The 25,268-nt window shown below is 40.5% G+C and overlaps 1 protein-coding gene across 4 annotated transcripts in view; it reads left to right on the plus strand.

The window, feature by feature from the left end:
• Positions 1-5,279: 5,279 nt before the first annotated feature.
• arid2 (AT-rich interactive domain 2) overlaps positions 5,280-25,268 on the plus strand; it is a 43,741-nt gene continuing 23,752 nt past the window's right edge. The window contains exons 1-4 of one of the 4 annotated variants that reach the window (XM_085251241.1): positions 5,280-5,411; positions 8,238-8,423; positions 8,547-8,640; positions 9,597-9,694. In XM_085251241.1, coding sequence (XP_085107367.1) covers positions 8,332-8,423; positions 8,547-8,640; positions 9,597-9,694 — 284 coding nt within the window. In that variant the 5' untranslated portion in view covers positions 5,280-5,411; positions 8,238-8,331. Of the gene's footprint in view, positions 5,412-6,095; positions 6,586-6,606; positions 8,424-8,546; positions 8,641-9,596; positions 9,695-25,268 lie in introns of those variants that run through there. The other 3 variants (XM_085251239.1, XM_085251240.1, XM_085251238.1) reach the window with 3 other exon arrangements.

The raw sequence follows: 25,268 nt of genomic DNA on the forward strand, positions 1-25,268 counted from the left end.
GATGCAAAGGCAGACGTCTAGCTTGATGTTTTGGAGTCCCTGAAAAGTGTGCCAGTCCTGGTTGATATGTGTCAAACACATGAAGAAGAAGAACAAACACTGCCCTACTTTGTAGCCAACAATAAGAGGATGAGTCCCTTCACACACATCAAAGTATTTTTTAATGTACTATTCAGGGTCTCCTGAGGGGAAAAGAGGTCAGGTTTGTGTTGAGTTTCAGCCACACCCTTGTCAGATGCCGTTTTTAAGTTTCCTGAAACTGAATAATGTTCAGCTGTCAAATAGAAAACACACGTGAAACTTGTTAAATGCTACTGGTGTAATGGATTTTGACATTTCACAACAAGCTGCTCCTTTTAATCATGAAATTTCATGATGGCCATACAATATTTGCTAATACTACCATAATTCAAGCCAAACCAGGCGTTATTAATAAGCTTGAAACAGCCTTGTAATACTAGTTGAAGCTGAGGACAAAGTCTGTTTTCCAATCCATGTTTCACTCCTCACTGCTGAGTTCTTTCTGCATTGTGATGTTTTTTCTCTGTTTGTTCAAATCTGTGTGTTTCTGTTATTACAAGTGAGCCACAGTTACTTCCTACAAACCGGGAAAGTGCCGGTTGGCAGTAAGAGGGTGACTCAGAGGGTGTTCTTTTATTGCCAGATCAGCCTTTTTATGGTGGCAATTCAGACGTTTAACAATCAATTTCTGGATTTTACTCGGGCGTGCCAGTTTCAGCTTAACACTTTATGAGAACAGAGCTGTTACTGATATTAGTAATAATTATCCACTCCAGTTAAGTCGGACTGTAAACCATTCATAAGACCAGAATATCTAGTGACACATAAGTGCCACCTAGTGACAGTGAACAGTTGTCATTGCATACAAACATTTTGTCTGCACTGCAACAGAGATGACATACAGGTATTCATTCTTTTCTGAGTTTGCTTCACTTACTACATCCTACCTATGCTTGCTTCTTCACCTCTCCTGTGTGCTGTTCATTGCCTTGGATGGCTGACCCCAGGGATTTAAATCTACCTTACAGATCTCTGCTCCTGACATGTTCACCTTTCCATCGGTCTCCGTGTCATTCACACACATGTATTCTGTCTTCAGTGCATAACTCCGCCTCTGCAACCTCTCTTCCACCTGCCCCCTAATCTCACTATAGATCACAATCTACAAATATCATAGTCCACAGAGAATCCTGCCTGACGTTAACTGTCAGTATGCCCATCACCGCTGCAAACAAGAAGGGGGTCAGAGCAGGTCTAATCCCACCAGCAGCACCTTGAACCCGTCTGTCACTCCCATCACACACCTCCATACTGTCTCACTGTCCTCATACTCCTCTGCCACTCCTGACTTCCTGTCTTGGTACTCTATCATACTCTTTCTTTCATCTACAAAGATATAGCACAGCTCCTTCTGACTTTCTTATACTTCCCCATCAAACTCAAAGCAAACATCACATCTGTACACTCTTTCTTTTTTTAGTATGAAGTCATACTGCTATTCACTGATTGTCACCTTTGTTCTGAGCCTAGCTTCGACAGCTCTTCCCCACAGCTTCATGATTTGGTTAAGCAACTTCCCTCTAACCCTCTTTAGTTACTACAGCTCTGCACATCAGTCAGTGCACGTCTTCTCCATTCTTCAGTCATCCTAACTCTCCAAGATTGTCTTAAACAGTCTGGTTAGAAAGTCCACTGATCTCTCTCCTAAAAAATCTTCATCCCTCTAAAGGTATGTCAACTGCACCAAAAACCTTTCCACTTTTCATCCTCTTCATAGTTGCGCTCAGCTAATCATTCAAGGCCAAAAGGGATTGCCACAATATTGTGACATTAAATCAGCATCCAACTGGGACAAAATGTTTGTGAAGCATTTGGGATTACTGGAATTTCACAGAATTCACAAATCTAGACGAACAATTCAACTAAATTAAAAACAAATAATTTACTTTTCATGTTTCAATGCATGGAAAGGTATCTGAATTCCGAAAAAACAGCTCCTCCATAAGCTACTGAGAGTCCAGTGATCCAATAATTAAAAAAACTGTGGTTTGTAGAGATCATCCCACTTTAAAAAAAAAAAAGGTCAAGTCTGTTTACTGACAAAGTTTGCTCTTTTCTAGAATGAATGGCTGGTGTGGATCATATGTGGATTGCAAAAACTTTCACAGGACCATCGACGAGTCCCTGCAAAAGAGGAAAAGACTACAGAAAATACAGAAAGTGAGTGTTCAACAGTCCTAATAACAGCACCTGTCTACAAATCCTACTGTCTGCTGCTAATCTCTCTGAAAAAGAGGACAAAAAGAGACCAAAGAACATTTGTGAGGAGAGCATGGTGGAGGGAGAATCATTTTTTGTGCTGCTTTTTCCTTTTAGTTTGTGCTTCTAGAGTAAGAAATTCACTTAAAGAGGTGTGACATTTTATAATAGCGCAAAACACTAGATTCTACCTTGAACCTTTTAAAACTTTATTACTGCACTTTATTATTTCTGCAAATTGCATTCTTATTCGCTTTATGTCTGTTTTCACTTTCTGATGGTAAAGTTAAATGGAAGAAATTACATTTAATGTCCATCACTTATACAATTCGGGGTTAGTGAGCTTATCCCCATCAGCCAGCCTGTCTGCCATTGGGTGAGAGGTTCCCAGTCTGGGCTAAGTTTTGTGTCCAAATGCACAAGTGTTATTTTAGGACATTTCTCGAGAAAAAGCCAAGACAGAAAATTCAGGATTAAGATTCAGGTTTTGACTTTTTAGACAAGCACCAAAGGGACACAGATTTTGCAACACTGTGTGCCAGACTCTGGCACTTTCTCCTTCTAAGGCTGAGATCTGTGGATTCAGTGATTTCTTTTTACAAAGCACTTCCAATCTCATCTTTTTAAATTTGTTTTTGGGGTAATTATCCTTCATTTGTCCACATAAAAGCTTCCTTGACATTAAAATGTATTTTTTAAGAGACACCTGGTCTAAAGGGCAGCAGATGTTGCAACATACAATAATAAGAAAACACAACTGATATTCAATACAGATAAGTGAACACTAACATGTGCGTCATGTGCAATAACATATCACTAAAAGAGCAACATTAAAAGCAATCACAGCAATTCTACCACGCCTTTAAGATCTCCCCCATCGTAACCTGTTGTGACAATTTCCGATCCTTTTAAAGATTAGACGTGTAAGGAACAGCTTATTTTAGATTGTTAGCCATCTAAAATAAGCTTAGACTCCTGTAAGCGGCACTAGTTTGCTTGAAGGTGGTAGTGGAGGAGACAGGAGGGTGGGCAGGTAGGTGGATGAAGGCAGGGAGTGAACTAATGGGAGATTTCAGACGGAATGAACCAGCTTGGGTTCAGCAAGAGAGTAGATCCAGCGAGAAGGCCACTCCTCGGCCACACAGAGAGCTCTGGATTGCAAGGAAACAAAGACATTAATGTCAGGAACACTCGAGGAGTCCAATTACCACACAGACTATCCAGGCAGAGGCTGGTTCAAAAATTCAGTTAAATGAGGCGGCAGGTGAGCAACAGGTGTGGTGGCCTAAGAGCGGGAAGACAAGGCTCCGCCCACAGGAGGAACTATGCCTGCCTAACTCAACCTAACAAGTGCAGACCATGACCTGGGACACTTTCCTGTAAAACCAGCAGTGCAACCACTGAACCACCACGTTATCTTGCAAAGAGAGGCAGTGACCCAAAGGGCACAAGTTAGACAACAGCAAAATGGTTAAAAAAAAAGAAGGGCCATGTTTTTGGACAGCTGGGTCCAAATCCCGGTTTTTAATTCATTTGAATTATGATTATGATTTATAATTTGTAATATGATTTGATGAAAGCTCTGTTTTGTAAGTTGGAATGATCCTTGTAATGTGAAAATCATTAAGTATCGACAACACTGTGATTTTATTACATTTGGATCACTCTACAGCAATGGTGGAGTGTGGGTGATGCAAAGCAGGGCGTCTAAAGGGGGCCTTGGGGTGGCACTGACCCTCCCTTAGCTGTGACACAAATATGTCAGAACCTTTTTAAAATAAGTTTTATTCACATTATTATATTTTTATAATAAATATATATAAAGATAATATCAACTAATTAGTACATCTTAAAAAAATACAATTTGATACTGCATCACCCAAAAAATTAACAGCATGAAAACATTGAATTTTATGCATTGTTTTACCAAAGTAAAATACCAAACTATTGTATCCGTAGAGAAGAATCATGTGAATAACATCTTTCCTCCTTGGCAGCTTGGGGAGGAGAGTTTCGCTTATTGTTCTAGTCCAAGTTTTTTTCTCTTTACTGGGCTTCAGTTTTTCAGTTTCTCCATCTGCTGGCGGAGCATCATCAGAGACAGTGACTCCAACAGAGCAACTCTGAAATGCTTTTTGAATCATGAGAGGAGGTCCCTGAACAGTCATTCGTCATATACATCCATCAGTAGAACGACACCAGCTTGTTCAGAATGTACAGAACTTTAAACACATCAACATCACTTCATGAATACAGAATTTCCTTTAAAAACCCCTGTGTTACTTCATAAACCTCTCAGTGGTTTGCACCACAGTAGATCTCTGACTTGCTGTCTATAACCCAATCAAACCTCTCAGGTCATCAGCTGCACATCTTTCAACTCTTCCCAAGGTTCTTGGCAAGGTTTTATTGTTGTTTTTATTGCTTTAAGGTATATTAGATCTATATAGGCTTTTATCTTTTACGTTAAGCACACTGAGCTGGCACGTAATGAAATGTGCTATATAAATAAAATTGCCATGACTAATCCTGACCGCCTCCTGCACCACTTACTTGACAGGCAGTGGGTCACTGACTCAGGTCTGCTGCCACGAAACAGATATGGAAACACTTTAATGTTACATATTATCACCAACTATGATACAATGTATCTGTGTCGCAGAGAATCATCCGACTCCAACGTCCTCCATAACGTCCTTTTATTTCCATCTTGGAGGGATTTTTGAAGTCATGTTCACAGTAAAGAGACAGGCCTGTTGTCTCATTGATTCACATACTAACACAAATACGCAACCTGATCAATAACCAAAATTAAAGTACTTATTTTCATTCTACAACCAACTTTTTAAATTACACTATTTCCATCTGCATTAGGATCAGTCTCCACCCCATGCAGCTCCCTCCCTTAATCTCCCAGCATGCATCCTGCTCCAACTGTAGCACTGTATCCAGTTTAAAATCTCTCAACTGATCCCTCATTATGTTCCTAAGGCAATGAGGGGACTCTTCACTACCCCTCCACACAATGCCTGTCTACCAGAAGATGGAGCCCTTTTCCACCAAACGGCTTCTCAACACTATGACTCCTGTGCGATAAGAGCTCCGGCAGAGGCCACAGGGTGGAGGGAAGTGTAAGGACGTTACATGCGGTTAGCATCCCACTGGGATCTTTTGTCTGCGTGCTTGCAGGCAGCTTGGGCTAACTGCCCCCATTTGCGCCATATGTCATGAGAGGCCTGACTGTCACATCACATGAGGACCTCTGTAGTGATGGCATAACTGATTGTGGAGCTTTCAAATGCAGCCACAGCACACTATTCATCGCTTCATTAATGTATTATAATGAATGGAGGAAAGACAGAGCTATGTTGTTCCCCAATGTGCGCTTTAGGGATATGAATTAATAATGGTGAATGTGATTTGTAGTATTTTTCTTTCACCTTAGTTGGTACATTTATGATTGTGGGAGGAAGGAAATGAGCTGGAGATTAGCTGATAAAACTTTTCTACTTATAAACAAGTATAAGGTGATTGACTTTCTTGAACCATGCAAGCATTTCAAGGTTCCTGTGATTTATCATACAACAGGCTAAGGATTTATTAGAACAAACAGCTAATCTTTAGAAGTAGTATTTATTCACTTGTTTAGTCCAAAAAAAATTCCTCAAAAGTACTTCACTATAAGAATAAAGCCACTAACGCAGGCTCTGTTAAAATCTTAACTATTCTAAAAGAATAGTTCTAAAATTTGAACGCAGTCTCCAACAATTCCACTCTTTATTAGTTGTTAATCAATTCCGCTGGTTTTCGTTTACTTATGACACTCAAATGCACAGAATAAACATTTTGGTGTTTGACAGTAAACTGTCACAGCATTTACGAACGTTTCTGCCCTAAATGTTAGCAGAGATCCATTTTACTGACAACGCGTAATAAACGACCATTTCGCTCTGCATTTACATTTGCTATCTCGGCAAAACCGGTCGGTGGTGGTAGCATTAACCCCAAAAATCCAAATATAATAAAAAACAATTTACTGACAATTTTCGACTGTTAAAATTAAGTTTTAAATGCTGTTTGGCTTAGCTACAACTGCTCTGTGATCGCACGCACGCACCACGGCTAGCCTGTAGCTACAAAACTTAGCACGCCCTTAACAGTGTTAGCCTTCTGTTAAGGCTAGAGATTGTTAGCCAAATCTCTTGAGAGTAATAAAAGGGTTTTAGCGGTTGATGAATGTAGGGAAAATATGCATCCTTGCTGCCTGTTTGTGAGCTTCTATGTAAGCAGCTGGCATACGGAGAGGTAACTTTGTTAGCAGTGATTACAGGGGATTGGAATCTGACAGGCTAAAGTAGGAAGCAGGCACCGCTACCGTCCAAAGAGTTCACGGAGGCAACAATTTCTTTCCAGAAAAAGCGCTTATTATCGAGTGGCAGTGGAAAAAGAGTAGAACTAGATTTCACGTCGGCGTAAAATATGACAGAGTAGCTGGCTTTGCGCGATTCCCTCAGAAAAGATTAGTGACGAATTTTGCTAACGCTCGCTAAAGCTAACGGGCTAGCGCCTAACCGACACGTTAGCCCAGAATTCGGTTGACGGGTGGGGAGTCCAAACAGACGCGAGGTGAGCTCCGCTGCGCCGCACATTGTTTGCAAAAAAAAAGAGCCCAATTTCGAAAACCACGCGCAGGGACATGCACTTTTCCACTGTCTAGTGTCAATTCCTCAAAATGGGGTCTGCTAACGTACGTCTCCGCCATTTTGTGACAGGTTTTTCATTGAGCAAAGGGGTACGTGTAATGGTTGAATGTAACCCCATCAAGAAGATATCCGCTTGGCAGTTGTAGGAAAAAGGGATCAGGAGTAATTTCCAACCATCCCGTGAGATAAAGTCGTTTTGAAGTGGTCAGCAAGGGATAGTGGCAGCTTACCAGAAAAAGAAAGAGAAAAAAGAAAGCAGCATGGCAGGAAAAACAAACAAACTTGAAGACTGTATTGAACATATGCAAACTACCCAAAACCTTAACTTTAAAGTTAGCAATTACAGTGTGCAGGGAAATTTTGCACCACCATAAATGCTACACAGTCACTGTGAACATATAAGATTTTCCTGATCTCTGCACCAGGATACTGTGCAATGTAAACATTTAGGTAATATCACCATTAAAAGGGAAATTGTTTACAGGATTTAAAAAAAAAACATATATAAAGACTATTATTAATTTACTGATATTTTGATCGCTATATTCATTCATTTCTGAAGGAGATGAACAGTGTATCTTTACTTCTTATTCTACTGTAGAAAAGCATAATAAAAATATCTTGTCAGTTTATAAAGAGTTTCTGTAAAGGCTATTTTGAAATAATTTTACTGCATTTTTTTCCCTTTTATAAAAATATTCAGCGATTAATATGTTCTCGTATTTTATTGGTAAAATAAGGGTGCTCAATTAATTAGTATTATCCCCTCCCCCACGGGACATTTCCAAGTACCTCCTGACCCGTTTTCCACACGGAGGGAAGAGGGCAGACGGTCCCTAAAAAAGAAAACAGTCTCTATTGTTCCAGCGGTCGCTCGGTTCTGGACGGTGCAGTTCCTCTTTCGGGCATAGAGGTCGCTGCACGCATGGTAGGCCGGCCTCCGCGGCCTTCACATCTTTTTGTCTGAGAACTGGATCCCTCTGCCGCTCTACAGTGTGTGCGATAGCCTCGGAGCTGCGTCCGTAACACACTGTCAAACCACTCCAAACGAATACAACCGCGACCAAAAGCATTAATTCAACACCTTCTGCCATGGCGTTTCTAACCTGCCGGTAAATCGGTCGTATTTGCGACTGTTCGCTGGAACTTAGTACGGGCTTGAATCGGGCTTGCTTTCTGTGTGCATCAGTCTTTATTAGCGAGCTGCCGCTCTTCTTGCTATCAGCTATTTCTTTAACTTTTTTAAACACTCAGCTTGGCGAATGACTGAGCGCCGGCGGAGTATGGGATCCTTGGTGTCTTAAGAAGCGACTGAAGTGGGGTATAACCGTTTTTGCATGCAAAAACAATGGCAAATTCGACGGGGAAAAATCTACTAGATCAGCGAAGGAAAGGACAGGCTTTCCTGGACGAGCTGCGGCAATTTCACCAAAGCAGAGGGTGAGATTGGGGCGTCTTTATTTCCAAGAAATATAACTTTAAATCACCATTGCATGCAGCGGCGAGTTTGCCAGAAGTGTTATTTAAACAAATGTGGATTTATTTCTTGTGTTTTTCCAACAGATCGCCGTTCAAGAAGATTCCTATCGTGGGTGGGAAAGAGCTGGATCTGAATGCTCTCTATATCAGAGTCGTCTCTTTAGGTGGCTTTGCTAAGGTGAGTGCGAACTAAAAGTGTTATTTTCTCCACACTCTGCCTTCCGTGGACTTCCCGGTGGACCACTCCACAACTCCGTATGGGTAACACGGGACAAGTGTAAGCTTCCAGAACAGCGTTAGTGGGTCGGTGTTGGCCTTGTGCTAGTTTGCCATGTATCTCTATGTAATGTGGTGGCTTGTGTTGTTGTGTGTGGTTTGAATTGAGTGTACAACCGCTCCGAGTCAGAGTGCAGTTGGAGCGACTCAAAATTAGCGGGCACGTTTAACATCGATTATCGGCTCGGAGCCCGGCCTAGGAAAACACCGCTTAGGTCGCGGCGTCTCGCCCGGGGTTTTACCGGTAGTTTTTACCCGGGAGGGGGGGGGGAAGCCTGAATTTTCTTTCTCGCCATAGCCATCTTTCTTCGGCTTCATGGCTGATGACAAAATGTAGGCCTCACAGGCCCATGCAGTGCATACAGTAAACGCTACCAAAAGCCCACTCCTAATTCAAACGGGTCGCCTCAAGCTAAAGCATTTGTTTACCGCCGGGGGCAGTTTGCTGGAGTTTAGCCCCGCTAGGTTTTAACGCCAAAAATGAGGAAAGTCAAGTTAGCTCGTTAGCTACAGTGCTAACTAGCCTGAACAGTAACGATAATGACCTAAAGGGAGTCAGGCAGTTGTACCTATTGTACTCAATTGTAAATAAGCACGGCTAATAAACACATGTGAGGCTAAACTTATAAAAATAATAATTTTATACTAAACACTCTGGTGTTTTTTCCCTCCTCCTAAAATATTTTAGAGCAGTTTCCAAAAGTTATTGATTAATGATTCTAGTGTTGCCTCATTTTTTTTTTTTGCGGGGGGAACCTGTGGCAGACCAGATGGCTTGCTGTCGGTGTAACCGCTCTTTTTTTGTTTGTGGTTCGCCGGTGTTTTTCATCTCTTAACGAACTCATTTCTTCTTTTCAGGTATCTGACAAAAACCAATGGATTGAACTTGGAGAGGAGTTTAACTTTCCGAGGAGTTGTTCCAACGCTGCATTCGCTTTAAAACAGTACTACCTTCGGTAAGTGGCACGGAGCATGCAGCTCTTGTCCTCTCAGGTAGCATGTGGGAAGTGTTTACAAATGTAGAGATGGAGTCAGCATGCAGGATCCAGCCCTCTCTGCGCCTCTCTGCTGGGAACCTGCACTAGGACAACATTGTGTCAGGCAGCTTAAGTTTCTATTGTGTACTTTTGCTGTGGCAGGGCTAGATAAGAACACCAGTCTTAAATGTGAGGGCTGTCAAGTGTGGATCGTAGCGTTGTTTTTTTGTTTGTTTGTTTGTTTGTTTTGTTTTTTTGGAGCACGGTTTAAAGCAGGATTTTTGTATGTCAAACTGGTGAAAATGTTGTAGCCAGGAGAGGACATTTGGTTTTGATGCACCACTGAGCAGATATGTGGGCTCTGATGTGCATTTCACACAGCCCCCCTCCAAAACTCTTAACCCAAGTTATCTGTCATGATGAGAGTCTGCCTTCTCCAACAGCTGGCATTTGTGGTTTTGGTGCTGGCCTCTTTCGCTGTACTCCTTTCCTCATGCATGCAACGATTGTTCCCCTCACCAGCACCTGCCTACGAGGGATCACACCTGCAGTGAAACACTTGTAATCCGCTCGTGGATATTTTGCAAGTTTCTATGTCAACAAGTTATCTGCTGATAGTTCACAGATTACCCACAGTTATGGATGCAGTTAGAATTGGTCAAAGTCTTAATACCTCCTTGGTTACAAAGTATTAACCTGCTACATATCAGTGTTAATGGCAGAATGCGTTACAAGACAGCTTTTCTCAAGCAAATGATCATGTGATTTGGTGCAATGGTCCACTAGGAAGCCCTGACCTCTGACAAGACAGCAGTTGGTCGTCTCTAGTCCTCCTCTTACTACAGTGCAAGTAGCTGCAGTGCAAAGTTGTTTGGTTTTCTGTGCTGGGATTTATGCAGATATCCTCACAGCCTAAGTAAAACTTAACAGACATAAGACTTTTTTTTTCTTTTCTTTTTTTGCCTGTGTCTAACAGGTTTAGTATTAAACAGCTTTTGGATTTCTTTAAGTTTGCTTTGCGTGGACAATTTGAGCAATAAATGCAGCTGTTATTTTATGTCAAGACCACATTCATAAATACCAGATGCAAACTTGAGTCAGAAAATGATATAAATAAACATTACGGCCATCTGAGACTCTTTCACCTGTCTCGCTGAGCTTAGTCACTGTAATTATTGCCTATAATATTGGGAAGGAAGATGAGACATAGAGGAAAGGAGGCCTCGCTTACAGCTGCTGCGCTCTTGTGTCACGAGAGCCTTCGGAGCTGCTTTCTAAAGTTTATCTGAGGCGGCTCGGTGTAGTGGATGTCAGAGGCAGCGGGCAGCGAGGGCTTGTCTTGCTTCAACTGCCGCTGATAATGAAGAGACGATTCTCTCTTCCCTGCATGCTGTCCCCCCCCCCCCCCCCCCCCCCCCTTTTACTTTTGCCTGGCAAAAAGTGGGTGAATGTTGTAAATGCTGTGGAGGAAAGTTCTCTTTTGCTGTCTCGCAGGGGGTTCAGAGGTCATAGGCAGGTACACAGGGTTCAGATTCAGTGTCTGATTCAGTGTCTCTCTCTCTCTCAAGGACACTTGAGCTGGGTGGATGTTTGCTAATATCAGTTAACCTTGATTATCCAGTTGAATGACCAGCTGTAACCACTGACAGCCTGGCAGTTTGTGAGCAATGTTTGCTCCTTTAACTATTGTGAACACACAGGCAACAGTTTGTGTTTTATAAGTGATGATTAAGGGCATTGTCAGGTTGGGTGCAGTTTAGTTTTTTTTTTGTTTTTTTTTTTTAAGTCTGCTATCTTAAACAGGCCCATCTTAAAGTGTTCATTCCTTATTTATTTTATCCACTCTCTGAATTATTTTCCAAGAGTTCCCAGGTAGAAAAGTACAGCTCTGAAAACCTTCACCAGGATCGCACCGCCTGTTGCCCTGACTTCTTTTCTCTGAATGAATGGGACGATCACGATGTGGCCCCCCTCTCTGGTCAGCGCTTCCCACTCAGCGCAGAGTAATAAGCAGCGCTGAAGTTCAGTGCCAGCTCCCACTGCCATCTATTTGATATCTGAATGTCACTGTAATAAGTGAGCGACGCGTGCCAGAAACATTTTTCCAGCTCGTTTTCAACGTGTTGTGAGCGCTGCTTTGACATCAATCTTCACCAATGGCGCTGATTTCATTTCAACTTCAGGGGTGGACGGATTCGTGTCTGGATCAAAGCACCAGCTTCAGATCACTCTGACACTCTGAGGGCGCAGTCAAGACGCAGCTCTGTTTTTGGGCTCGTTTACTGGCAGTGTTGGGGCACGAGATACATATGTAAATAAGAGGTGCGACATTAAGAAAATCCCTGATCAGTCAGTCAGACATACAGAAGGATGTTGTCCAAGGGAGGGCGGTGAAGGAGAGTGTTAAATAATATATTGAATATGGCCAGGACTTGTACACAACATGAAAAAGTGTGAAAATTTAAAGGGATTTAAGGAGTTTGGGGAGATAATAGGACAGTCTGCTACATCACTGCAGCCAGTTTATACGTTTCCCCTCCAAATCTGTTCCTGTCAGCCTGCTACCTTTTTCCCCCTTCTATAATTTGACATATCTATATGTACTCTACCCTGAATTTTGCTGGATTGGCCTCCAGTTACTCAACACTGCTTCCACTTTTTCCCATGGCTGCAACGATTCAAGTGATTCTCAGTCAACACAATTTCACGTCTCCCACGGTTTTCTCTTCCATTAGTAGTTTCATATTATTTGGAAGTGGTTTGGAGCAAACTTTGAACCTTCACAACCTTGTTTTTTTTTTTTTTTTTTTGTTGTTCCCACTAATACACCATCATGCAGTTTGTTCAGGCAAACTCTGTAATTTGAGAGTGAATGAAGAGTGTTTTGAAATAGCTTTAGTCTTCGACTACTTTTTGTTCCCAAACTGAGGCGTGCTGTACCTAGAAACCAAGTCAGGTGACGGATACCCCGCTTTAACCTTTGTTTGCCCTCGCTGCTGCAACCCCATTGGGAGGAAATAGGGCCCTTGAGCCTGACATCAAGGAACATTCACTCCAGCTTCTGCAAAAGCTCAAATGGACAATTTATCAGTTGTTTTATTTTGTACTTATGGCTTATTCTGGCTTTCAGTAACACATTTAAACTGTTAAACGGGGAGAGTTTTCAGAAAGCCCCTTGTGTTATATTTACTTATCCAAATGCCTTCTTTCAAAATGCATTTATTTTGAAATCATAAGTCTGATTTGATGAGCACACGTGACAGTGATCTGTTGACATGTTCATTCATGAGTGTTTCAAATTGGATTCACCTTTTGACTCATGCTATGCTTATGAGTTTGCTTTTTTTTTTTTTTTTCCTTCAATACTGTGGTTAGACAAACAGAAACAGGTCTTTGTGTATACTGCTTGATGCTGAATCAGCCAACACTAAGCGATCTGTCTCCAGAGTTCAGCAGGGTGCTTCTTGTGCAGACCACTCTTTAAAAGCTAACAGCAACACGGAGAAGCAGGTGCAATCCCGCTCATGGGTTTATTCATTTCACTCAATAGTAGGATGTTTCACATCAAGTCCTCTTCTGTTAGCTGTGCATTTCTCAACCGTTTCTGCCTTGTGACCCTTCTTTTAGACCCTTACAATTAGAAGGTGGTACACTCATGTGAGCATGACATCACTGCTAGTGGATTATGATTAATGCAAATTTATGCTTATTTGAATCTATGTTCTTAGGAGAAAGTGTCAAATGAATAGAATCGTATCAGCCTTGGGGATCTTGTGTCCTGTCACTCTGTCTGTATAGTGAACCATGCTTTGCCCAAAGAGACCGAAACCTTTTGAAGTAACTGCAACTTTCAGGGATAACATCTGTTAATAGATCTACATTGCAATCAAAGAATGAAATATAGACATTGCTTTTGGTTTGGGATACTTTCACCGCTGCCCTGTTGGTGTTTTCAAACTAGATGTGACGAGTAGGAATGGATATGACTAAAACTCATTGGTTAATGGGTTGTCGGTCACACGTTTTCTGACTCTTAAAATGAGCAAAATTCACAACATGGACTTTATGTTCTGGTTAGTCTCCCCCCACCCTGGGGATCACCCCCTGGTGTTCACTGAAAGGATGTATGTCTAAGGCACTTGTACCTTGACTTTGATGTAGCTTTTGGGTCTGAAAAGCAATCTTTTGTACTGTCTATGGTGGCAGTCGGTTTAGATTGATGTGTTATTTATGGTAGGTTGCATTTGAGTGCATGTGCACTGCAACAGGAGACATGCATGCATTCTCAAATTAAATATGAAGTCACACCTGTTTTTTTTTTTTTTTTTTTGTTTGTTTGTTTGCTTTTATTTGTAGCCATGTATGGACTCTTCCTCTGCCATTGTAGCTTTGGTGAGCATGACACATGAACCAGTTCTCCACCTGCTGCAGGTTCTGGTTAGAATGGCTTTTCAGAGCTGGTGGAGCTGGAGTATGTCCGGTATAGGGCGAAATCCTCTTTTGGGGAAGCAGTTAATGGCTGATTCTGGTCTTAGAGTAATGGTTAATGGTAAAAACAAACGAGTTGATAAATGTCCAATAAATCAGCTGTTACACATTCTACACGGATCTTCCAGATAAAGTGTGGAATCACCGCTACCGACACATATCTGTGCAGTTCGTTAAACATCAGGTCTTTAGCTTTACACACGTGATATTGCTGTTTCTAGAAGGCAACAAACCACTGAAAACACAACATTGAACTATTGCCCAGCTTTTGGACTGCACACATATTTTTCTAGCAGGTGTTAATTTTCACACCGTTTTATCAGATTATGCCATGCACCGTGATGGCTGTTTGGTGCCACTGCTTCCTGTGCCATGCTGCACAGCCTCCTGTAAGTTCTCCTGAAACATCTGGATGAAGTGGCGTTTGATCTGGCTTGCATTAGCTCTCTTTGTATTCCTCCTGCTCCATCCTAGCTGCTGCTCAGGGTCGCCTAAATGAAGATGAGTTATCGAGAGAGGCATGTGGACCAGTGCCGCCTCCTGTGGTTTTATACACATTAGTAGAAGATGTTGCACAAAACAAGAGCAAACCTTCTATCACAGATAACATCTGAAGGCTCTTGGGACTTTTTTTTTTTTTTTTTTTGGGTCTGTCTGTAATTTGACCTGCCCTCCAGCAGTGTTGGCCACCACTGATAGCCTAATCTCCTTCTCTCAGTTTCCTTGCTAACAGGCAGATGTATTTGGCAGAGCCACAACCAGACTTTGCCATTTTCTTAAGCTCTTTAGCAGAACTGCATGACTTAGCTTGCGGTTTGCTTTTAACTGGAGTTTATTCTCTGTATTTTAGTCAATCCCAAGTTAATAGCAACCCGTGTCTTAAAAGAGTAAACTCTCTAAAGAGTAAATCTCTAATGTTCTAGTGCTGGAAGACACCATGATAAGATTATGTACATGCTATATAGACAATTAAAGCAAGCACTAGTGAGAAACACTTTATAAGCCCATACAAGTGTTATTGTTTTCATAGGCCTTCTCACGGGAGACTTTGACCTGGGGAGGCACAGGCATATCACTGATGGCTGCATTCAAATTGAGGGAAGGTGGCATCCAGGTTAACCGTCACATCTTACTGAAGTGAACTGAGCCCTCATTAATAGATGTGGCTTCAAAGTCGTGAGCAGTCAAAGCACCTTGTGCAGCGAAGATCTATAGACTGATGGTCTGAGTGAGGAGGGGTGGGGGAGGCAAATTACAAGAGAGCCAGAGCCAGTTGGCAACCTAAAGCTGAGCACGCTCCCAGTAAGCTGAAGTAGCACTGACTTTAATAATTGTTTTAGCATGTTGTGTTTTAGGAATGTGGGCCACTAGTCGACCATACAGGTAAACTGCATGTTGCTTGTCGGCCCCTAGAAGTATGAGTCAGTGTACAGCTTGAGTTAACCGATGATTCCAAAGTGTCACCTACAGATACCTGTCTGTCTGACCAAAGTCATTATTCTGCAGGCGTGCCTCCCAGATTAAGCTTTCCACAGCTTTGACACAAGTGATCAAAGCATCTACCAATAAGAGTGAAGGAAAATAATGATTGACATATTAGTAGGGTTGACCAGCCCACTCGCTGGTCCCACTTGCCCCGCGCTTGCTGTGTGGATCCCCCTTAAGTGTCTAAAAGGGTCTCATTGCTGCATTCGGGACCCGTGAAGGCAGATGGGATGTGATGAAGAAATGAAAGCAGATAACTTCAGAGCCAAACGAGAAAATGTGTCTGCTTTTGGGAAGGTTTTAATTTATTTATTTTAAATGACTCTTGTCGTTCTGATCGCGTTGGCCACACATAGTAAACACGTGTCATTGTGTTATGCACAGCCTAAAGTGCCACATGTATGAACTGCATTTAAAATACGACTGGTTTACTGAAGAATGTAATTAACTGTTTCAAATTACTCTTAAATGCACACACAATATTTGCACAGACTGTCTCTAACCTCATCCATTAGACTGTGCTCAGTTTGAACTGTTTTCTCACATTCAGACTAACCACTTAGGCAGATTTTTGTTTTCCCTCCAATTTTATCAGCCAGACAGTTAACAGCCTAGAAAATCCCTCAGTGTAATATTGCAGCTTTTACATTTATTATATAAACAAATGTCCTTAGTAATGAAATTATAAATACTTTTTGATTTCTTCTTGTCGGGGCAATAGTGGAACCCACAAAACCAATCACAGCTACAGTTTGGATGGATCACACTTTAGCATGTTCTGAACAGGGCTGCCACAAACGATTATTTTGATAGTCGACTAGTCACCGATTATTTTTGCGATTAGTCGACTAATCAGATCATGCATCCATTGAACGTAAAACGTACAGCTTATTGCACGAGCATGCATCTGCTCTTATATAACTATCATCACTACAGCTTTAAGTGTTTAAGGTCTGTGCTAACTAAAAATAAAGACAAGATGATAGTTTATTAAATTTTAATGAAGTTTGCAGATTGTTTTGGAGAAGTTTAGTAAACTCAGACGTCTGCTCCTTGCTATCTAAAATATAACGGGACACCTGAGTATATTCTCGAGCATCTCACACTTCTGATAATCAGTTGTCTGCTTGACGTTTATTAAGCTGTGTAAAAACTGTAACTTTAATCTCAGCCAAACCGATTTACTCAGGAACAAATAAAATACTGAAAAAAGCCAAACAATATCATTTTTAAGTTCTCTAAGTGACTTATATATATTTAACCTGAGTAGCGAAAGACGGGGTGGGTTTGAAAACGATTTGCCGGGAGTCCGGTGTTCTCACCGGCTCTAGTGAGCCTGTAACTCCGGCTAGCTAACGAGCTAGTGGGTAACAGACGTCTCCGGAAACGTCGGAGCGCTTTTGGAAATATGTGGTGTCTTGATAAACTGAGCAGATGTTTGAAGTTTACACAGCTACATTCTCGTCTGAAAATATGTTAAATGTTTATTTTGTGACCCAGAAAGAATAATAAGAGTAACATTAAAACTAACTAACTGCCGCCATTGTTGGAAACTGAGCAGGGCCGCGCTATGAATTCTGGGACACAGTTTCTTCTTCTTCGGGGTTTAACGGCAGCTGGCATCCTTGTACATGCAGTGCTGCCATCTTCAGTCCGTTATTACACTCTTAAATCCTACTACTTATTCCTATGTCTTCTGGGATCTTACAAATCTTCAAACGACGCGCCGACTATTAAATTAGTTGTCGACGATTTTGATAGTCGACGTAATCGTGACTAGTCGACTAATCGTGGCAGCCCTAGTTCTGAATATACAGCCATACCAATGATTCATCCTACTATTTATAGTGTTACAAAATAACTGGTTTTAGACAAAATGTGTGAGTGGTCACCATCTCCATTTTCAAGGCAATGATGTGCCTGCGTGGTGAAAAGCTATCATCGCAAAGTCCGATGTAGCCGAGGCATCCTTTTCAGCGGAAAGGACCCTTTAACAGCTCATGTCAGGATTTTCCAAAAAAGATAGAGACACTCGGGTCACACTTTTCCTTGACGAGTTAGCGTTGGTTCCATTCAGCAGAGCACAGTGCCAATGTGGCGCTTTTCATTCTCAATGCCAAATTTTTATTAGTGGATTCTACAGGAGTGGCTTTGCATGACTCACAGTTCAAAATAATCTTTATATGTCTCATACTGGGCATCGTTACATCTCCTCTGCTTTAGCTGCTCTGCTTTTAAGGCAGCTTTCTTCTGACTGTCCACCACTCGTAAACAAAGCAGTGCATGAAACGACTGTATGAGGATTTCTGTGCTTACTGACATTTTTCAGCGCCAAAAGGAGAAAAAGTGTGCTGATATCAATACTTGAAATTTTGGCAATTTTTTTAAGGTGTCTCCACCCTTTTTATATACGCTATATGCATGTTAGAAAGTGAGGAAAAGATTAGTCTTCTTTAAGCAACTTTGCATCATCATGAGTCAGTTGACATGCATGCTCTGTACTGGCTTTAAGTTGAACAAATGGTTAGTGCTGTCAGTGATCCCGCTCTCAGTTGGCTCAGTGACCTCCATAATCGCTCCCGTGATTATTGACAAAGTAAACCACCCTCAGCCTGCGCTGGGCAGCCAACTCCATTAAACCCCAGCAAACATTTCTCTGCAGAAACTTTCACTTTGTGTGTGTTTGTAATCTCAGCGTCCTCGTCCAGCAGGGGGCAGTCCACTCTCATACACTGACACGCACTGGGGGCATTTGGGTAGTTGAGAGTAACTGAAGACTAGAGTGCCCAATCCCTGATCCAGATGTCCGTAAATAACGCCGCGCTAATGACAGTAGCTGTCTGCGCCGGGGTCTGCTCATCACTGCTCGCGCTTTGCGAGTTTCCCCCATGCGGGCGTGCTCAGCCCATTTATTTTGGAGGGAAAATAGGCGCTCTGTGACAACAACAAAAAAAACATGCACACACTTCCCTAAACGGTTGTAGTAATATTGAGGCAAGCCACGGCGGTTTGTGCTGCCTGGTGGTCGCGTGCTACTGAAGCTGCAAGGGACTGATGTTTCTCTCAAAATGCGCCAATGAGGGTGGGGGAAAAAGGGGAAGTGAAGGCACAAGCATCTGCAGCCCATTCCTCTCCCCTCTTCCCATGCCCCCCCCCCCCCCCTTTTTTTTTCTTTTTTCCTTTCTTCATGCTTGTACTCAGACAGCGGTTGATGACGCTGCAGTCGGGAGTAGGCCCTATCGCTCTCCTGCTCTTCCTCCCTCACTCACTTTCTGTCTCTCTCTGCAAATGAAGGCTGAGTGTATTTATAGTCCAGCGTGTCACCCGGCAGCCAGCGAACGGGGGATTACCTCGGCCACGATGAACTAGCAGAGCCTAATTCAGAAACAGCACTCGCTCGGTGACTCACAGCCACACAAGCTGGGCTTGCCACACTGGTAATACTAAGGTATTTTACTGTGTGTGTGTGTGTGTGTGTGTGCGTGTGCAGTTTGTGCACATTTTTACGAGGTATTTATGATATGTAAAAAAAGTCTGAATCTGCAGTCACATGCTCATTCGGAACGTTTTTTCTTTTCCATGCAAGTTGAGTGAGAAGTTCCCAAGAATGAGAGGGAATTTGCTTTTGGCTTGCAGCTGCTTCTACCATAGATTTTTAGCAGGTAAAAGTGAGGAAAATGTGTATGTAGCTCATTCATTTGAAATCAAAGTTGCCTAACAACCGGCAGTTCAGGTGCATGGAAAGTGCGGCATTTAAAATTTAAGAAAGCATGCAAAGCCCCCCTTTATGACTGTGAGAGGTGTGCATGTTATGCAAAGACGGTACTTTCTTTTTGTGTGCTTATTTCCATTGTATGTCATTCTTTACTTAAGACTTCAGAGCCCATAAAAGGATGTTTAGCTCCTTTCATTCCCTGCTTTGTTTCTGCAGTTCTAGTGATTGCAGGGCAGTTTAGGAGTGAACATGAACTCTTGCATTTTTGTGGGGTGGGGGAGAAATCTGGTGTGTTTATTGTGTTGCCTTTTCCTTTGGCGAGCTGGAAGCTAGTTGAGTATTTGCATGATTCGGTGCCAGGGTGATAAGTCACACAGTAAGGAGCTTGACTTCACATTTTAAAGAACCGGTTTGAGGGCCGCAGTTGAGGCCGTGCTGGCCTGTTTGTGATGCTGGTGTTGCAGACATTTGCTTTTAGCTGCCACACTCAGGGAACAAACAAACTCTGTCCTAATTTTACGTTAGAGGAAATACTGCCTATATCACCTTGTTATGCAATGAGATAAAGTCAGATCACTCAAAGGTAAATGGGTAGTAGGCTGCACACCCTTGAGAGAGTTTAATTGCAATGGGGCGTTTCCTTTTGATGACACAAAGCACTCCTCATAATAACACCAGCAGGTAATGCTGTAACATAACATAGTTTTAATAAGGGATATGAAGTGAATTTTGTAAATAGAAGGAACAAGAGTGGAGGGGGAGTAGCTGTGTATGTGGATAAAAACCTAAACTACAAGGTGGTAGAAAGTATGACAACTGTAATTGATAATTTACTAGAATGTATAACAATTGAAATTTATAAGGAAAAAGAAAAAAATGTAATAATTAGCTGTATATATAGAACACCTGGCTCTAGTATTCAAGTATTTAATGACTTCATAGAGGAAATATTCTCTAAAACAAATCAAAAAGTTATGTTTATCTGTGGTGATTTTAATATTGACCTGTTGAATCCAAAAAAGCATAAAATGAGCGACGAATTCCTAAACACTATGTACAGTTTGAGTTTACATCCTAAAATAACCAGGCCTAGCAGAATTACACCACATTGTGCCACCTTACTTGACAATATTTTCACTAACAATATGGAAAACAACATTGTGAGCGGATTATTAATTAATGACATCAGTGATCACCTACCAGTTTTTGCAGTTTATGACACTAATTATAAGAAAAATCAGCATGAAGAACAACTGAGATACAGACGTGTAAGGACGGAAGAAACGATGACTGCATTTAAGAACGATCTATTAAATCAGGACTGGGACAATGTGTACAAAGAAGCTGATATTGATATTGCATATGGCATATTTTTAAGAATATTCATGGAGTTGTACGATAAAAACTGTCCAACAATAAAATACAACAGAAAGCACAAATATTCAGATAGACCATGGCTCACTAAGGGTTTACAAAATGCATGTAAAAAGAAAAATACACTCTATAGGGAATACCTAAAACAAAGAACAAAAGATGCTGAAAATAAATATAAAAAATACAAAAATAAGTTGACCAATATTATACGTGTATGTAGAAAGGAGTATTATAGTAAAATATTGAACAACAATAAACATAATATGAAAGGAATATGGGATGTTTTAAACGGTATCATTAAAAATAATTCTGGACAACAAAGTTATCCACAATACTTTATCGATAATGGCAATATTATGGAAAACACTGCTGATAAGGTCAACAGCTTTAATCATTATTTTGTAAATATTGGACCAAAACTGGCAGAACAAATTCCTGAGTCACTGCCATCAGTAGAATGTAGTGAAAACCTGATTGATAGGAACCCTAACTCAATGTTCCTCACATCAGTGGAGGAAAAAGAAATAATTGACATTGTACACATGTGTAAATATAAAACATCTACTGATTGTAATGATATTGACATGAAAATCGTCAAGAAGGTCATTGAAGGAATTGTAGGACCTCTAACATATATTTGCAACTTATCATTTCAGACGGGAAAAGTGCCAAACAAAATGAAAATAGCTAAAGTTGTGCCGCTGTATAAAACCGGGGACAGACGCCACTTCACAAATTACAGGCCTGTTTCTTTACTACCACAATTCTCCAAAATCCTAGAAAACCTGTTTAATAAACGATTAGACAAATTCTTAGATAAATATAAATTACTCTCTGACAGTCAATATGGATTCAGATCAAAAAGATCAACATCTCTGGCATTAATCGAATCAATTGAGGAGATTACGAATGCTATAGATCAGAAACAGTATGCAGCTGGAGTATTTCTGGATCTCAAGAAAGCATTCGACACAATCAATCATGACATATTAATTAATAAACTGGAACGGTATGGGATTAGGGGGGTTGTACTGCAATGGGTGAAAAATTATTTAAGTGACCGGAAACAATTTGTGAAGCTGGGTGTCCATTCCTCATCATGCTTGGACATTGCTTGTGGTGTTCCACAAGGCTCTGTACTGGGTCCAAAATTATTTATTATTTATATAAATGATATTTGTAAGGCATCTGATATATTAAAATTAGTATTATTTGCAGATGACACAAATATTTTTTGTTCTGGGGGGAATCTAAAGGAGCTGCTGGATACAATTACTTCAGAAATGTGCAAAATTAAAAAATGGTTTAACAGGAACAAACTATCGCTAAATCTAAGTAAAACTAAAATTATCTTATTTGGGAATTCCCTTAGAAATGCACAAGTGCAGATTCATGTAGATGGTGTGGAAATTGAAAGAGTACTTGAACATAAGTTTCTTGGTGTGATTATAGATGATAAATTAAACTGGAAGTCTCATATAAATCATATACATAACAAAATTTCAAGAAGTGTCTCAATCTTGAGTAAAGTAAAACACATTCTGGACCACAAATCACTCCACATTCTCTATTGTTCCCTGATTGCACCGTATTTGAATTACTGTGCAGAGGTTTGGGGCAATACTTACAAATGTTCGCTATCATCAATCTTTATATTACAAAAAAGGGCCATAAGGATAATCCATAAAACTGGTTACAGAGATCATACAAATCCACTATTCTTAAAATCAAAAATTCTAAAATTCACAGATCTGGTTCATTTTCTCACAGCACAAATTATATATAAAGCAATAAATAACCTGCTTCCTGACAATATTCTAAAAATGTTTTCTAAAAGGGAACGGGGATACAATTTGAGGGGGGAATTAAATTTAAAACATCCTCGTATCCGTACAACATTAAAAAGTTTTTGCATCTCTGTGTGTGGAGTGAAGCTGTGGAACAGACTAAGTAAAGATATGAAGCAATGTCCAAGCATAGCGCAGTTTAAAAAGCGGTTTAAGGATATGGTTTTTACAGGGTACAGGGAAAAGGTAGAGATTTGATAGGGTGTTCTTGTCTAATATTTTCATGTGTGTGCGCATGCACGGGTTTGTTGGTATGGATATATATATATATATATATATATATATATATATATATATATATATATATATATATATATATATATATATATATATATATATATATATATATATATATATATATATATATATATATATATATATATATATATATATATATATATATAATTGTAGGCTGTGTATCCTTGAGGTGTTAATGGGGTTATTGAAAATGTGTATATGTGCGTATGTGTGTATATACGTATGTATGGATAGATAGAAACATATATGTGTATATATTTAAAAAAAAAAAAAAAAAAAAAAATTACACATAACATATAATGTAATTGCAAGGAGGTATTTCTGTAGTCTATTGATACTAGATAGTGGAAAAGGGGTGGGATTAAATAAGCTTATGCTTCTTCCTGCTCCTTTTTGAACATGGACGTTATTTGGAGTTGTGGTTGCTCGTTTTCCTTTTGTTTGCTTTGTTCATTTGTCTCTTTTAATTCTATTTTTTTTATATACTTTTTCAACATGTTCAAAATAAAGATTCAATCAATCAATCAATCAATAAAGTAAAGCAGTAAAGTGACCCCAAAGGCCTCAGGGCATTTTTGCGTACAGGTCGCATTCATTACGGAAATTTTAGTTGTTTGTTTTGTTTTTTTATGTTTTCCTTTTACTTGTATTGCTTTGAGTTTAATTTGAGCACATTATTTATATAATTTTTTGTTGTTTCCAGTGAAAGCAGGTGTTGATCTTACTTCCATCGTCTCATTCTTCAACTCTGCTTGTAATTTGAAGTGTGTTACATTAATTGACATATTTCCCTTAGTTACTTCACTCTAGTATCTCCCAAATAGTTTATTGTAACACATTTCCCACAGAGACGTCCAGAGTCGGTCACATCAACGTTTTCTCATCCTAGTAGGAGACCCAGTGACACTCAACCCATGCATTTTTAGTTCTTCAGCTGGACCAGCTGTGAATCGTCTGTCTGCAACATGCATAACAGAAGCAAGGAGAGTCTGCAGAAACGATGTGGGCATTCCTCAAAGAGACTCTGCTTTAGCTCTAGATTAACTGAATCTGACACACTGCCCTAAATCCCCTCCACCTGCTAGACTTATTAGCCTAAATAAATCACAAAAATGGACATAAAAGCATTCATCTGTAAATTAAAGTAACAGGAAATGTTAAGAATATGTTTTGCTGACAGGACACAGACTGAAATGCTGGGATGATTGCTGAGTAGCTTACTGATGTGACTACAAGGTGTAATGTTAGTTACAGTACATTAGCTTTAAGCATTTATCTTACGTTAGCCATTGTAAACACAGGGGGTCACGGCTGACTTCACAGCAGGAATGTCAACAAAATGCTAAAGTGTGTTTAAGGATGACATGAGAATAATGTTAATACAAACTGAAACTCATTCACCTTGAGTTCTGTGAGATCTTTTAGGTGCTTTACTAAATTTTAAGCATTTTCTCATGTGGTCTGAAAAGGATGATTGCATCATTTGGATGTTATCATTTGAGAATCAGTTATCAGCCAGTGGTTATCCTCTGCAAACGCAAAGTGCTTCCGTACCCGACTCTCTTTGTATCAGCCAGTCTGTTCAGATCCGTGTCGGCAGCCACACTAGTTGCTGTCTTCCTCGTGTAGTTTCTCCTATGCTTGTGGGTTCTTCTTCTTCCAATCAGTGGCTTTTTGCAGTGAGAGATTACTGTGGATGCGGTCGGCTGTATCGTCTAGTAGCTGTGTCTTTAAGGATGGTAGTACTTCAGTGTTGGCACTTTACAGTATAAACCTACTCCAACGCAACTATGAGAAGTAACTACAAACAGTGTTATTTTCTTTCATTCCTTTTAGTTTTACTGTTTGTTTGTTCGTTGTTTTTTTTTATCGGGCATAGTTGCACATGTTTAGCACTATCTGAAAATTCAAGAGTGGACTTTTCACCATGCAAGAGTGTGTGATTATCACAGAGCATTATTTGTGTTGGGGTTTTTCTTTCCTTTTTTTATTATATAAACAAATCATTGCCAGTTGTGCTCTTTCCATCTTTGCCATCACGGCTGCTCTTTTGTTTTGTGGCTTCTATTTAAAGCCATATCACTGAAGGAAATGTGTGTATGAAGAAAAGTTATTTGTTGTTTTTGTTCTCCGACTCAGAGATCCGGATTTAGAAAAAGCTGAAATTGAAAACGGTCTTTGCGTTGCCTCTGTTTCCTAAAGCTTTAGAGCTGGGATGTCAGACTGATTTTACACTGTGGCACACATCGGACCCTCTTTGATCTTATGCGGGCTGGACCAGCGTAAGCTCTCCTTTCTGTCACTGTAAAGAAGTTTAGCGACACATTTAATCCCTCGGGTATTTTTAAATATCAGAAAAAGAAGTAGAAAATGATACCTCTGCTTT

This window comes from Mchenga conophoros, linkage group LG17, assembly GCF_057382185.1.
Source record: "Mchenga conophoros isolate Kocher_MC1m ecotype Shallow Benthic linkage group LG17, M_conophoros_male_GT1.1, whole genome shotgun sequence".
Lineage (NCBI taxonomy): Eukaryota > Metazoa > Chordata > Actinopteri > Cichliformes > Cichlidae > Mchenga > Mchenga conophoros.